Source organism: Struthio camelus, chromosome 5 (genome assembly GCF_040807025.1).
Source record: "Struthio camelus isolate bStrCam1 chromosome 5, bStrCam1.hap1, whole genome shotgun sequence".
NCBI lineage: Eukaryota > Metazoa > Chordata > Aves > Struthioniformes > Struthionidae > Struthio > Struthio camelus.
Genome location: NC_090946.1, coordinates 78,233,611 through 78,250,349, shown reverse-complemented (window position 1 = coordinate 78,250,349; position 16,739 = coordinate 78,233,611). Strand labels below are relative to the sequence as shown.

The following is a 16,739-nucleotide window of genomic DNA, read 5'->3' as shown; positions in this document are numbered from 1 at the left end:
ACTATAAGCTTGTTCCTCCTCCTCAGCTTTTCTCTCCAAGAAGAGGTAGCTGGCAGGATGAGGAGCCGCGTATAGGTTGTATGAAGCATGCATGGGCTTGTATGGAGTGGGGGGATAGTATTTGAAGGGAACACAATTTTCAGGGTGTTAGGAGGAGTCTCCCCTGAGTTTGTCACAGTTAAGTGCCCCTTCTTCACACTTTCCTTGCATTTTCTCTGTACTGCTTTGATGTCTCACTTGGCCTTCAGCTCTACAGAGCCCTTCCAGGATGCTCCATGTGCTTCAGCTCCTCCAGTCCCCACTCCTGCTCCACATGCACATGGACCTTATCTTCACCTGCCTCAGCTCTATACCCTTCGCCTCGCTCAGGTAAGATTAGGGAGGCCAGAAGAAAGGGGGAAGGTGACAAGGTTGTGAGAGGAACGGAAGGGAGAATGGATCTGCAGAACCCCTACTCCAACTATGGGCTTGGGTGATAGAGCACATGGTGGCAGCAATGGCTTTTTGATGTCTCCCATCACTCCCATTCATTGTCCAGCTCCCTGACACATCTCCACCTTCACCGATCTTAAATAAAAAGTATGGATTTGGGACAAAAGACATACCCACAAAGTATGTGAAAAATACATAGCGCCTGGAAACTAACAGCAAGACCTGAGCTCACAGCGCTGGTAATTTGGGTTCAACAGCAACAGAGCACATCAGTGTGAATCCCTGAGTTACTGTGACAACAGCCTACCTTGAAATCCTCTTGCTTCACTAGAGCCCTTGTCTTGCTGCTCGTATGCACTTCAATCTCTTTGGCTTGCCCGTCCAGCATGAGCAAATGTCTAGACCCAACTCATCGGTTAATAGCTTTTCCAATATGTATTTTGTTTCCCTAAAGAAGAAATGGGTCCTGTGCACTTAGCTGACATAAATACCCTGTGACAGACCTTTTGAGGATATACGAGCAGGGCTATAATTACACTCTTGGACATGCATAAAAATGCCTGAAGAACAGCTGGTTTTACAAGTGTGCCTACGGTGGGGAAAGAAGAAGGGGAAGATTGGTAGGGGAAAGGAGGTTGTCCCTCACAGAGTCCTTGTCTCATTAGGTGTACAGATAATCTGGTCCTCTTTCTCAGCATAGGGCAGCCATCACCTTCTTGGATGTGGTCCGAGCTATATAACCCATGGCTCATGCTAGCATGTGCTGGGGAGTTTGCACAGAGTCAGCAGCTAACTCTCAGTGTTGTGAGTTTATCGCTTCTTGTGGATTCAGCCAGACTGCTAGTCTCCGGAGTTTACTAGTTTTTGGGAGTGCTACCTCTCAGCACGCGCTTTTCCTTTCTTCAGCCGGTTTTTGGTAACTGTTTTTCCACCCACACACAGAGGTACCTAACGAACTCATTCACACCAACTCACACAAAGAGGCTTTCACAACCAATCTATGTTACAGATTAGAAATGCCAAGACCACCTAAGCAAGTCTGCGTATTTTAGACACTTTGAATAACCTATTTGTAAATAGAAAGTGGTGGCTGACCTCACCTGTAGCAGAGCTGACATTTACTTATAAAGCAAAGACTTAAGATTGCTCAGAAACACTTAGCTGGATATTTCCTAACCTTTATGGAGTTAAAACCTCAGTACGCAATCAGTCTTTCTCTACAATATGTGGGAACATACACCCTTGCACACATAGACAGATGTCTGTTTGCTCCAAAACTGGCTAGGATCTTGGCTTCAACAGCTTGCTATTTTGCAAAGATTTGAGGTAATGCAGCGCTCTTGCAACTTTTCCAAAACATGGAGAGTGGCTCTGTGACCACCAAAGTCTGATCTGCATTACATTCCTCCTTCAAAAGAAAAAAAAAAAAAAAAGAGACAAAGGCAAAACCCAGCTGTATTGGCACAATAACATGCATTTGTGAAAGCGCTAAAATTCCATGTTTTCCACTCATATCCTACCAGCGTGAGCTCCCACCATAGTTCACCTTCTACCTCTGATCACCAGGCACACGAAACCCTGTCCTGGAAGCATGGGTTCTCATGGTAGGTTTTGTGATTTCTGTCCTTAGGGTATTTGGAGCTCCTATCTCATATCCCAATCACTTCTCTTGTAACAATAAGGAGATAGGGCTTTTTTGCCCAGTGAGACGTTTTACTTCTCTAAGAGAGGAAGGATACTGTATCCTAAGGGGATCTTACGCATTTAGGCTCATATCACCTTCATTTTTGCCTTCCTCTATGCTGGTTTTAGAGAGAAACAGCAAACCTTTCTTCACTTTCCATGGCTCCATGATTAGTAGTGTTGGACCTGTGCATCACTAGATCCACCCAGTCACACACACGTGACAGAATTCATGGCAGGCTCAGGCTTTCATGATGGCTTTTCTGTCGGCTGCGGGAGGACGAATTGGAAGTAAGGTAAGAACGGTGCGGATACGCGATACCCGGTCCATCGTGAGACCTGCGGCGTGAGCAGACTTTGTGCCTGACCAGCGCTTTGCGTCGGGTGGCTGTTTCCGGTTTGTCATGGTACGAGAAGTCCTAAAGCTGGACTTTCCGAGAAGAGCAGTCCCACCGTATCGCCCCCTCCTCTGCGCCGTGCCCTCGTTTAGGGAACTCAACCAGACATGAAATAATTATCGTTCCTCCTGTAGCACGGGAACCGGTGGCCAGGGGAGGAAACGGATGGAGACTGCTAACGCCAGAACGGCTGCCGGAAAGTCGATGGTGAAACTTCGCTTCAGTTTTCACAGCCGCGTTGGGTAGCAAGGTCAGCTACCTAATCCTTTCTTGCCCGCCCGCCGTCATCGTTGCCCTGCCGCGGGGGCGCGTGTCCCGGCACGCGCGCGCTCATGGGGCCGCGTTGTAACCGGCGAGCAAGGCACGGGATGTGACTGGTTTCCCAAAAAACGTCGCTTTCTTTGCAGCTTTTTGAAGACGGCTCCCGCCTGGGAGCGGCCAGCTCGGCCGTTTTGCGCAGAGGCACCACAGCTTCGCCCAGGGCACGGGGTGGCTTTTTTATTGGAGGAAAACCAAGGATTTTTACGGCCGCCGCCGCAAAGGGCCTCGCCTCGGCGCCCGTCGCGCAGTCGTGCCTGCCAGGAAACTACAGAATTTCACACCAAGACGCGGGAGACCACCGCAAAACATTGCGAGTGTTTTTTTTTCTTCTTCTTCTTCTTTTTTCCCTTTTTGCCTCCCTGTGGCGGGAGGGGGAAACTTCACGACCGACCCCTCCTGCCGCCTTGCCCACCTCGACCACCCACCCGCCGCGGGCGGCGCCGCCCTCAAGGCCCCGCCATGGCCGCCGCCCCCGGGGCGCCCGCCGCCGCCGCCGGAGCGGAGCGGAGCTGAGGGGAAAGCGGCGCGGCGGGGCCCCCGCCGCCGCCCGGGGAGCCGCGGGGCCGCCAAAAGGCGGCGAAAGGCGGCGACAGGCGGCGACAGGCGGCGACAGGCGGCGGCGGGGCAGCCCGCGCCGCGCCGCGCCGAGGAAGGCCCGGCCGCATCGCGCCGCGCCGCCGCGGCAGGAAGGGGCGGCGCGGGCTGAGGCGAGCGAGCGAGGCCGCGATGCCGCTCTACGAGGGTCTGGGCAGCGGCGGGGAGAAGACGGCGGTGGTGATAGACCTGGGCGAGGCCTTCACCAAGTGAGCGGGCCCCCTTCCCCTCCCGGCCCCTTCTGTCGCGACAGGCCGCGTCGCGACTGTGGGGCGGGCCTGCTACCGGGCGGTTGTTTTGGCTGGAAAAATAACTAGTTTCCGTGCACACCCGCTCGCTTTTCTTTCAGAAAGCCGAAAGCTTTGGGTTTTTTGTGTTTTTTTTTGGGGGGGGGGAGGCTTTTGGTTGGTTGGTTGGTTTTTCAGACATGTAGCTGGAAGCAAAAACGTTCAGGATTTAGAGATTTCTGTCACGGGGCAGAGATGTAGCTGTGCCTTTGGCCTCCCCCCCCCCCCCACCCCCCAATGCTTTATTTCCTACCGAAGTATGGCTTTTTTTGGTTAGAAATCTCAAATTTCAGCGTTAGTCTGGCGGGTGTGCGCTGCCCTCACAGACCAAGGGCTCCGTCAAGCATCCTGTAGCTGCGCCCAGCACTAAAAATGCTCCTGAAGGAGACGCTGCCGCCGTCGGTCTGCCCGGAGAAAAGAGCTAGCCTAGTTTTGGGAGAGCACAAAACAAAACACGTTATACGGCAGCGAAATCACTTCTTCAGATTTGTGCCACGCTTGTGGCTGAACCAGGCGCGCGCCTGCAGCTGCCTGTTTTGGCCCGTTACCTGCCCTTCCCTCCAGCGCCGTGCCGTTAGGGTCGTTTCCAGCTCGCAGTTGTTGTGGGAAAAATGGCAAATTGGTTGTAGCTAAATATGACTGAAACGAAATACAAGTTCACAAGGACTTAGGGTGACAGCTAGAGACAACTGCATATGCAGACTAGGGTTGCGTTAAGTCTTTATTTTGGAGATTAAATGGGGAAAAAAAAATCTGAATTCTGTCTGCTTTTTAGATTTTTTTTTCCTGCAATGAACTGAAGAAACATGTTGACATTGTCAAATACCAAGATAAAGCATTAATTGATCTTTTCTATTAAAAGTACTTAAATTCCAGAAGTTTCATAGTTTTCTGCTCAGATGTGTTGGAACGAGGGGAGGTGGGAGACACGTCAAGCACTGAGTTCCTTAAAATCAACTCTTAAATGTCTTCTGTTTTGAGTTTGCTTTCTTCTGTCCTTGATTCTTGCGGCCCGTAGGGTACAGCCTATGGAAAGCTAGGCAGGCGTCTGGAAAGGTCGTTTTGGAGTTACTATTTGTTTAACATTGAACTTGAGTTGGATGCAGAGCCCTCAGATGTTTTGATGGGATGGGGATAAGCTTCAGGAGGAGGAGTAGCCAGTGATTCTGGAGCAGTAATGACTTAAATCACCCCGGGTGCTTGTGAAAAGGACTGCATTTCAAAGTATAAAATAAGATGTCAGATGGGAGTAGATGATACAGAAATATAAAAGGTCAGTGAAACGGTGTTGGTCAACGGTGAAATAGGTGGCACGACCAGCGTGGTGGTGGTCATCAAATTTTTGCGTTTTCTGTCTTCTAAATGAACATAACAGAAATTGAGGATTTCAAGGGACATCATGACTTAATCCTGCCTAGGCTTACTGAGAGCCCTTCTGAAATCTGTGGGCCAGTATGGAGGAAGCAGGAAGCTATTTCTCTGCAAGTTTAACAGGCAGTAATGAAGGTTTATAAGCGGATGCTTGTAGATACAACATTTTTTTTACTCAGTGAATAGTAGGAGGCATAGCAAAATTTGGCATTCCAGTCCTCATAAAAGTGAAGAAAACTTGTTTTGTTCAGTGCATCCGAGAGGGAGTCGATAAAGTGATGTAGAATCTTCTTTGAAATGGCTGCATGGAAAAGTCATATGCAAAACACCTCTTTACAATTACTGTTTGATGATTCATCAGCCTAGTATATTAAGTAGTAATTTTGAATGATAAAGTTTTCAACATTTTCTTTTAGGTGTGGTTTTGCAGGAGAAACAGGACCAAGATGTATTATTCCTAGTGAAATAAAGAAACCCGATGTCCCTAAGGTAAAACTTAACATTTTTTTACAGAACTCTTTTACCTTTACAATGTGTGATACGTTAGAGACAAGTTTTTTTTTTCCATCATCAACTATTTTCCATTATCTCATAGCTCATCCTATTAAAAGATTATAATTAGATACAAATAAGCAGTATGCCAGCCCTGTTACTAATTGGTACTCTGTGGATCATGCCTGCAGCTTGTGTTTGGGGCGTTTATTGAGGAATTTCTTTGTCTAGGCTATGCTCCTTTAAGAGAGGATGGCAGCTTTGGAAATGTAATGTTGAGATAGGTTACCAGTATGAAAAATTGTCATGAATAAATGGACTGTAGTTACAGTTACAGGGTGAGTTTATGAGGTGCACGGTTAATTACATAGAGCAAATCAGACAAAAGTGAGCATTTCTTTATGTATAATCGTTGTCTAGTCTTCAAACTGACTATGAATATTTTTACTTTCCAGCCTATCAAAATTGTTCAGTATAATATTAATACAGAAGAATTATATTCCTATCTGAAGGAATTTATTCATATGCTGTATTTCAGGTAAGAGGTACTTGGATGTTTGTTATTTAAGCCTTCTGCAGCTCTTTTCTGAGTATTTTGAGGGGTATTGTAAGTGTGACTGGAGACTGTTCTCCAGATGAATAAGAAAGCAGAAACAAGACGGCTGCCTGGCAGCTGCCTGCTGAAGAAATTCAGTGCTGCTGAGATTCAAATTATGTACAAAGAATATGCAGCATCGATTGATCTTTAGAAATGAAAATGTATCTCAATAAGTTGTCTTTTTGAAACTGTGGCATGCACAAAGGAATTGGTAGGGAAAATCATTACCTAAGGAGTTGTACTGATTTGGTGGGGCTGTATACGGGGCTTATGCAAAGCTCATGTTGTACCAGTGGAAAACCTGACCTATGTATGACCATGGTTTGGAAGGAGGGACCTTAACTTGTAGAAACTTGTTCATTTTTACTTGTGTAAAACATCTTTTTATTTCTTTTTTTTTAATACTATTAGTGTATAATGAATTTGAGGTTGGATTTGGTAATTTTCTCTTTTCTTCTGATCTTTATTTTTTCCACAGTAAAAATCAATTTTTGACAGGGAAACAACAAATACTTGATTTCTGTGCCTCAGTTCTTCAGGTGTGTGGAGGGGGTTCTGTCGTGTATCAGCACTTTGTAATTGAAATCGGCACATCTGTATTCTCTTCCTTTCTCTTTTATGGACACAGTGTATGACACTGGACAAGCCATTAAGGGCTAATATGTGTGACTATTTTTGCATTTCTTTATTTTGATTTAGAAATGTATAACATTTAGAACTACAGTCTGCTGGCAGAAAGCTCTATACCTTGTTTTTTTGTAACTCAGTCTCCTAACTCTTTTGGGAAGCATTATCAAGTTGATATGAGAAAAACTTTTTGAGTTCTGTCATGAAAAATGCTATCTAAATGCAAATTATTAAGATTTTTCAGGGGGATGAAATGTTAAAATAATGTAGGTCCCATAATACATGTGTAAACTTACAAATTTTGTTTTATACATCCTGTCTTGTGTAGACATCTACTGGTGAATCCAAGAGACCGTCGTGTTGTGATCATAGAGTCCGTCTTATGCCCTTCACACTTCAGAGACACACTCACAAGAGTCCTTTTCAAGCATTTTGAGGTAGACGTTTTACTTAACTACTGTATGCGCGAAGCGTAGCACTTCTTGACAGTAGAAATTTTACTTAAGATCACTACCAGATGTGGATAAAGAAGTGAAAATAATGCCAGAAGGATAAGAGAGGCATAAAGAAGATGAAGAAAAGGTGATGGGTGTCTGGGGGGATGGGGCTTGGAGAAGAGACAGAAGGCACTTTTCTGTTCCATTCTGACCCTTCATATGTAAGGCCACAAAACAGCAGCTATTAACGACAATCCTAAGGTTTCTGTGACTTGTAGGAAAATATAGCTCACATCATGCTATTCTAGACAGATCCAATTATGTCCATTGAGCACTGCCTGAAGCTAGAATTTATATTTAAACACTTTTTATTGCTGTGTCAGCAAATCTCATGACTTACACCAGAGTCAATATCTTTGCGTAGCACATGATCTAACCTCTGGCTCTACTCATTTAGATAAGAACTTACTTGAAATTTATGGTCTCCTCTGCTTAATGAGTCTTTTTGATAGATTCAGGAAAAGTCTGGAACTGATTCTTGCATAGTTTGAATGGAAAGTGTTTTGGAAGCTGATTCCGTAATTTTTCAGTTCAGATAGAGCAAAGGTTAAGGTTTTTCTATAAAAAGCAGTGAAACTAGTTTCTCCACAGTACTTCTCTGCTGTGCTTCCACAAAGCAGTTTAAAAGCTCATCTTGAACTTCTGCATAATTCTTTGCTACTATGCATAACACATTCTGATGTCTTGAAGTCACTGAGGGATTTGAGTGGGTTTTTTTTTTAACCCTTTCCAGAAAAAAATAAAGGTCACAGATAAACACTCCCATGCAAAATCAGTTTCTCTAAAGTGACTTATGACTTGGAGAGTCACATTTTGATGGTGAGGCTTTGTACCTTGTTAAGAAGCCAGTTGAATACTGAATTGAAGCTCGCTTTCACCTGCTAAGACTTCTGTTTGGTGCAAAGAGTAAGAGTGGCATTTTAAAACAAGGTCAATTTTATGACTTCTGTCTCTGAGCAAGGTATCGGTAATGTTGCCCTTAAAGGCAGACTTTGATGGCATTGCTCATTTAGTTCACACTTAAAGGTATGATATTCAGCAAAGGAACTGTCACTACCTAGAAAAAATGGTTTATGAAATTCTGTGAGGAGAGGGTAGTTCACACGTAATTATGGTTTGAGTTTTGACATTGCTTTGAGTGGTGTTTTAAATAGCCAGTCGTGATCTTCCCTGAGGTTGTGTATCCTTACAGGGCACACTTTCATGGGTTTTCTGTTACCTTTATTCTCATCTTGACATCTTTACAGTACATTTCAAGTAGCCGTATTTTAGTTTCTTTAACTGCTCTTCAAATGACTCTGACTTAAGGTGAATTCCATAATTAATATTCGCTTTTCTTAGAAGCCTGTTCTAAGATTCATTATTACTGAAGCACCTGGTATGTATCATGAATTGGTGAGTGTAGGTTATAGTATCTTGTTGTATTTTGTTTATTACTACACTACTTTAAATTCTGATTTAAAAATGGATACTTCGATATACAGTTGTTTGGATTTTGCTTTTAATATGACGTTTTGGGAAAACATCGCTGATTTCGAGGGAGAGTTGTCTGCTCTATCAGTTGTCCTCTTCATTTCCGTATAGGTACCTTCTGTTTTGTTTGCTCCAAGTCATCTAATGTCTCTCCTGACACTTGGGATCAATTCTGCCATGGTGCTAGACTGTGGTTATGCAGAAAGCTTGGTGCTGCCTGTATCCTTTAATAATACAGAAGCAAAAATTTTGACGCTAAGGCCATCGTGACAAGCTGCTATTTTATTGACTTTAAGTGTGATATAAAAGCAATAAGAACAAACCAGCCAATGCAGGTTTTGGCTACGATGTGTCATGATATGGGGAATCTCCTCCTAACTGACTTGCTAAGCTTGTGTTCCCTTAAAACCTGGGAAACGTGCTATGGGCCTCTTAAGTGGTTAGTAACTGTATATACTATAAATTAGTTTTGGAGGAAAGTAGTTATGAAGAGTTTACATTAGCTAATGTGAGGAAAAAGTTGAGGGGAAAAAGCTTTTAGTTCCAGTGACTTTACATTGAAAATCATTATAAAAAAAGGAGAATTTCCTGAGCTTCATGTAGATATACGAGGGAATCCCAATTCTGAGCTGCTGGGGTGCCCTTCCTTTGGGAGGAAAGGCTATCCACAGGTAAGGTTACAGTTACACATCCAAGGTTACTATTGGTTGAGTTGTGAAAGTTAATCTTTGACTATTGACCAAAGATTCCTATTGAACATGCCTTAAATCATAACTGTTGCTGTGACAGTGTAACATTTTTTAAATTAGAGGAGTTTGGCTTTTGCTGATGAGGTAGAAGCTGTGGAAGTAAGATCTACTTCAGTCTATATTTAAAATAATGTAACTGAAGGGAAGAAATCCTATCTCATCAGTACATTGGTAATACAGAGAACGGGCATGAGCTAATAGCTATCTTTAACTACCTTAATTTGCAATGTTTTAGGGAGCTGGAATATCAGCTGTTGGAGCAGTGCACAGTTGATACGGGATTAGCCAAAGGACAAAGCCTTCCATCTGTGATGGGTAAGGTCTTTTTGACGTTGCTTAAGGGCTCAGAACTTGGACTGGGTGAGTGGGTTAATTCTAGCAATGAATCAAATGAGTTCAGGATTTCTTCAACACCTCTTACATGGCCCTGCTTGCATATTTCCTTTATTTATATTAAATTAAATAAGTATATTATGACAAGCCATTCGTAACAGTACATTTGAAGCCGCTGATGAAAACTCTAGTGATTTTTCAGTCTGTTTGGAGAGAAGACAAACTCTTTATTTCTTTTTTCAGTATTCCTCCTTTCTTAGAAATCTTTAAAAGTTGCTGTCAAAATGAAACTGTAATATTTGGATGTTGAGTGTACTTCATAGTTCTCTTCTTGAATTTTCTTTCTACTTAAGACACGTTTGTTCTAAGTTATTTTTTATTGCAGGTTCAGTTCCAGAAGACATAGTCGAGGATATAAAAGGTAACATTTTCTACTTTAGGAAACCCAAGTTTGTGATATCATGCACTAGAGGAGAGTATGTTAATAGCAAGTGTGCAATACTTTACATTTAGGAATTTATTTTGTCTTCTCTGTTTATCGTATTTTGTACTTACCAGAAGAACTTGCCATGTTCTTTCTTTTTGAAAGCAAACACAAAACCAAGCTGAATTCCTTTCAGCTTTAGCATTGTCAAGGCATAGCTCACAGGGATGATCTGTAGACTAATGCAGTAAGAATGTTAAACTGTCGTATATAACCTGACCTGCTGATCAAAAGATAACTTTGTGTTCCATTTTTTTAGCTACTGATATTTTGTTTGCTGTTTATAAATGTGTACAGTATATGCTCTGCTTGGGACTTAGAATTAGAAGATCTAATTTTTGAAAACTGTTATCACGGATATGTTTTGGTTGCAGATGCAGAGTTAAAGCAATCTTGCATCATTACAGAAGAAAATTTTAAGTTCATTTTGTCTATCAATTTACTAGGAAGGCTCAGTTTGCTTTAAGGTCAATTCCATAGAAATGTAAAGTATGCATAAAAGAAATTTGGTATGTTCATCAGGAAGACAATAAGGCTGCCTTTCAGCTAGAAAAAATAGGGTCTATCTTCCTGCAGAACTTAAAAGAACTCCTTCGTGATGTTTCATGTGCAACAGAGCTAAAAATATATAATCATACAGCACAATATAATGTATATCCCTTGGACCAAATGAAGAAATCCATCAGTCAAGTGCAAAATAACTTAAATTTGGCTGATATGTTGTCAAGAGGAAGTTGCTTCTCCAGTTTCTGGACTCAGACACAGTTTTCCGTTTGGTTCTGGGTCTTGCACAGTCTTTTGTAACCAGCTCTAATATGCTGGTGTTGAAACTATGAATGGCTGTGTGTTGGAGGGTTGTTTCTTTGTGACAGCCGTTTATGAAGAAGATACTCATTATATGCTTATTTATCTGTATCTGACACAAATACATTTGGCAGCTGGGATGCAAATGAAATTGTGCTCTGTCAGTATTGCGTGGCTAAAAGCCTCCTCTGGAGTTATTAGGCTGAAGGCTTGCGCTAGGAAAAATGTTACATGATTATAGGTTGTTCTAAAGAAGGAGTAATCTCTCATTTGAAGTCGTGGTGCAAGACAGGACTGGTGTGTTTTACAGCAGAATGCTACCCTGCCACCGTGTGGTAACGGAAGGATACGGTGAATAATGACTTTATATGTTATGTAGCTTGTCTGAGAAAGAAATCTTGCCTGTTCTAGCACGGTTTTGATGCTAGCTTTGTTTAAACTCGTGTCCTAGGTAGCATGTGAACTCTGCTAAGGTGCAGAGACAATTTGTTGACGTTCAGTTAACAATGTCTTGCACTAGGAAGGGCCTAAAATATGTGTTCATCTCAAAATTAAAATTATTGTCTGTATTGGTGATGAAAGGATCCAACCAAAGTCTCTCTTCTACCCCTTCCTTTTCTTTTGTAAAGTCCGCACTTGTTTTGTGAGTGATCTCCAGCGCGGACTGAAAATCCAAGCAGCCAAGTTCAACATTGATGGCAGTGCTGAGGTGGGTGAGAATAAAGTTCATCTCAGTCTTTTGAAGTACGTATAGTCTTTTTTGCTTTTAAAATAATGCATGTATGTTTTTGTTTGTAGCGTCCTCCTCCGCCTCCGGATGTGGACTATCCGTTAGATGGAGAAAAGATTCTGCATGTAGTTGGCTCTATCAGGTTAGAAATACCGTGGCCAAGCATTTATCTTTAGGAGAATATATTTTCAACTCTAACAGCATGTTACATGATAGGAGAGCGATAACTTTTCCTAAAATTGGATTGTAGTGAAGAGTTTGTGTTTGATATAGTTTTTATGTCTCTTAACTTAAACTTTTGTACTGGGCCCAGTGCAAGCCTGCAATAAAAGGTGTCCGCTTCCCCAAAGAGCTCGCAGTTGAAGATGAGAGCCAACAGACTGGAAGGAAGGGGGAAGACAGGGAAATACAGGACCTACTAACGTATGATAAATGCGACAGGTTTAGTGGAGCGAGTGGGGCTGTGACTTCTCCCTTTAGCACTACCTGGTGCATCGTGTGACAGAAGTAGTAGTGATGTTGTGCCAGCAGCAGGAAGCCTGTAGTTGTTTCCAGCCCCGCTAGTAACTCAAAGTATAGCATTGCTTCTCATTAGCACTCATTTTCTGTCTTTTGAACAGAGACTCGGTTGTTGAAATACTGTTTGAACAGGATAATGAAGAGAAATCTGTTGCCACGTTAATCTTAGATTCACTCATTCAGGTATCTTTATGTTATAAATAACTGCTTGAATGCCTGCTCTTATAAATGGCTTGTTGCAGAGTAATACCTCTCTGAGCGTAGGTTACAATTTGCGTGGTTTAGCAATCAGAGCATACCTTGACTCCTAAGGTTTTGCTCCATGATTAATTAATATGGGGTAGCAAGCCACCATATGTCATCCACTCTGGGAAACCTCTGTGACTGTCTTCTTACTCTTTCGCGTACTGCAGTGTCTCTAGGACAGTTACCTGTCCAGAAGAGAAGCAATGCGGTACTCACTCCTCAGCAAAAGTGATAAGCTACCTTAGGTTTATTTTGGGGTGGGAATCTGTACATATAAAAGATCACGGAGTAGCTAATACTTGGTATAGTTGTAGGAATTAGGTATTCCGGTTCTTCTTTTTTGAAGATGTTTCGCCTGGAATTAGGCTTGTATATCCTGCAGACTGCTTGTTTACTAAAGATATTATCAAACTGTATGGACTTCTCTATTATACAGGCAGTGTTTTCGATATATTTTGGAAATTTTTCTTGGCATATACAAACACTTCATTTCTTATTATAGTGAGAGAAAAATGGGGTATAAAACCACTCTGAAAGGAAATTTTCATTATGTGGTGGTGTATGTTTATTAATTAAAGCTGATTTCCTGCAGTTTCCCAGTTCTTTTGGCCAGAACAAAGATGGATGTTAAATAGTGTCCAGTTATTTCTGCTGGGCAAGAGGACCGCAGTAGCCTGGATTTTTTTTTTTTTTCCGAAGGGATAGCACAGATCTGCTTGTGAGCAGTGTAACTGACAGAGCTTGTTTCTCTCCTGCCTTTGTGTTTTATAGCTAGATTCTCTGATGCCGAAGACAAGCTGCGGCTGAAAATTTTTCTGCCATTAAGAGTTGTGTTGTATCTCTCTCCCACATAGATTACATGGAGCTAAAAAGAGTCAAGCTCATGTGTTGCACTTTTTTTTGCTCTCTGAGAGCATTGCTTGAGTTTTTACCCCTTTCTTCTGTCACGTGTTCTCCCAGAACTCACGGGAATTAATGTCACTGACATCTCTGTCCTCTGTTGTCTTGGCTTGTCTCAGCTAAAAGGGTTTACAGGGGCTCACAGACTCAGCATGCTCACCTAAGCCTCAGCTAGGCAGCTCCTTAAGCCTAGTTTTCTTGTGAAGTCTGGGTAAAAATTGATGTAGGTTATATGCTTCCGTTAAGTATGACAAAACAGCAATGTAACTGCATAGGAAGACTATCGGAATTGCTAACAGACTTTTGAATGCTTGTACCTGCAACATCAGTTAAAGGATTTTATTTATTCCCTTTTGCATTAGTGCCCAATAGACACCAGGAAGCAGCTGGCAGAGAATTTGGTAGTTATTGGTGGCACTGCTATGTTACCAGGATTCCTACACAGGCTAATGGCTGAAATCAGATACCTCGTAGAGAAACCAAAATACAAAGAAGCGCTTGCCACTAAGACCTTCAGGATTCACACTCCACCTGCCAAACCCAACTGTGTGGCATGGCTGGGAGGTAAGAATAAAAATAACTGTTAAGCCAAGGTACAAAGTGAAAAGCAAAACCCTCCAAGGGGGATTTGAAATAAATGCATAGCGGTAAAACTTAGGTGAACTATTGAAGTTCAGCTGCATCTCAGCTCTGTGGAATTGTTATGCCCTCATGGAAGAAATTCTGCAGAGTAAAACGCCCTCAGGGACGTCTGGAGGGTGGAATGGCACCACGACCTATCCAATCATTAAACAGGTGAAGTGCGATTTGAGCCAGCAATGTCTGAGATGAGTTGTTGATGCAAGTGCAATACATGGTTACTGCCATATGGTGGCACCAGTAAAATAATTAGTCAGAGCAGAGACCTGCTGCATGTATGAAGATGTGTTTAGGGATGAAAGTTTAATTATTGGCTGAGAAGCTGCTAGCTGTGGACCATGCCGGAGGCTGGTAACTCCATATGCTGTTCCCAAATGTCTGTAGCCAATATTGCTACTCCACAACGGCTTTTGGATGCAGTACTGATGTGTCAGGGAAGGAGTATGGTCAAGAGGAGTTTGGCTTTGCTTACAGCTCTGTTCCAGGGGGTTCTCAGGTTGGCAAGAATTCTTGCTTTTGTAATCTTTCAGTTAATAAGCCGAACCCATCTGGTATGTAGGTGGAATTAAGCTTGACTGTAAAGATAGATTTTGTTTCCATATGTTTTGAAACATAAATATTTATCAAATGTAAGTTTCAAAACCCTGTAAGTCTAGTTCTAGGAGTAGCAAAGAAGGATGGTTTCAATGCCCCGAGGTCCCTGACACTTTTTTTTTTTTTTTTTTTTACTAGCAGTGTTTAGTCAGCTGCTGTCGTCTGGCTCTTCTCACAGCTTGCATAAACTACTTCTTATAGGTATTGTGTGACACCTTTTTTGGGGACAGGAAGTCTCCTTAATCACAAGATGGTAATTGTTTGAAGTGCTTAAAATCAAAATTTCTCGGAAAGGCTTATCATAAGTAGATCACCTTGGCCAGTTTCTTTCTCAGCAGAGACTAGATGAATCTGTTTTCAGATAACCTGCAAGGGGTATAAATTGAAGCAATTTGGCACTAGCCATGCTATGAAAAAAGGAAAGTGGCTAGATCCGGCAGATCATCCTTCCGTTGCTATACTTTTGGGGACAGAGCTGAAAAAGAATAATGGAGATACTCGATATGAAGAATTAGAAAAAGAAATGCAGTGTAACAAACTAATGCAAAGTTATTTGTTTCAATAATGTAGGAGCCATTTTCGGAGCACTTCAGGACATACTTGGGAGCCGCTCTGTGTCCAAAGAGTATTACAGCCAAACAGGCCGCATACCTGACTGGTGCTGTCTCAATAATCCTCCACTGGAAATGATGTTTGATGTCGGAAAAGCACCCCCACCGTTGATGAAGAGGGCTTTTTCTACCGAGAAATAATGCTACACAAGAGTTCCCTTCATCTATTTCAAGTACATATATACATGGTGGAATTTTTTTTTTTGTACTAAGTAGTTTGTGCGTAACACTTAAACATGACCGATGTGGTTGTTTCTTGGGAGCATGGCTGTAGGTAATAACACTGTACTCAGAACTGTCTCCAGTTATAGTTTAGAAACTTAACTCTGGCAAATAAGATGATATTTTGTCCTCCTCTGAGGAAATGATATGTAGTCATGAGCTGTTACCTAATGATTTGTTTGTTATTTATCTGTACAGTAAATTACATTGTTGAGAGAATTTGTTTTAAGATATTTTTATTTTAAATATGGTTAGAAGACTGAAGGACGGTCTACTGCAAGAAACATCTTTGGATGTTTTTCTGCCAAACTCTGCATAAAATGTTTCACCCATGAAATCATTTGGTTCACGTATGAGAACCTGTAGGAAATGGTTTGGAGCTGTTTAGCAAAAAGTACTGGGGCATTATTTTTCCTAGACAGTCCTGCTTTCGGAGAGTTAGGAGAGGACTTTTTTACCTTAACTTGTTGCACGGTGCTGAGCTAACAACTCTCCTAATATTTCTGCTCCAAGAAAGGATTCAACCATTAAATAATTATAAATAGGAGTGCAAGGAGAACTTGACTTTCTTACTGAAATGTCACATTGAGAAGTCACTTCTTTCTCCTCCTTCTCCCCCGTCAAAATACTAAAATTCATTGTCCTGCAGCAGTGTCTATTAAATGAAAATACAAAGCAGAGCTCTGAGAGTTACTGTGCGATAGCTATTGATATGGAGCCCAAAAGCAGTAAAACACTTAATGCTCTAAATAGGAAATCAAGTGAGTATTTTACTCTCGGCTCCTGGGATAAGGAGGCCAGTTCCTTATTTTGCTGATGCAACATAATTTTTTTTCACGCGTCTCCATGGGAGTGCTGAAACAGTTGCAGGCTTGTAGAGTTCAGCACTGCATTTTAATTACTCTTAAAGCTAATAAGTTCACCGTTTAAGAAAAAAGTGTACATTTGGATATTAACACTATAATTAGGAACTATAGGCTATTTAAAAGGCTGTTAGCAATGCTGTGACGTTACATATTGAAGAAGAAGGAACAGTCTGATGGGAAAACATGCATACGCGCTTAAATTCTTCTGCTAGAGCTGCTATTTTGGTTTGTCATGGTTCTTGCTGTCCTTTCATGATGCTGCCTTAAAT

General features: G+C 42.1%; 1 protein-coding gene across 1 annotated transcript; it reads left to right on the top strand.

Annotated features, from left to right (window-relative positions):
- The first annotated feature begins 3,448 nt into the window (after positions 1-3,448).
- Positions 3,449-15,823, top strand: ACTR10 (actin related protein 10). Its single transcript, XM_068947432.1, has 13 exons — positions 3,449-3,637; positions 5,503-5,575; positions 6,034-6,116; positions 7,132-7,240; positions 8,885-8,992; positions 9,377-9,444; positions 9,758-9,837; positions 10,241-10,276; positions 11,773-11,852; positions 11,942-12,015; positions 12,494-12,575; positions 13,901-14,102; positions 15,342-15,823. The coding sequence occupies exons 1-13, from the start codon at positions 3,561-3,563 to the stop codon at positions 15,521-15,523; spliced, it is 1,254 nt and encodes a 417-aa protein (XP_068803533.1). The 5' UTR covers positions 3,449-3,560; the 3' UTR covers positions 15,524-15,823.
- Positions 15,824-16,739: the final 916 nt, after the last annotated feature.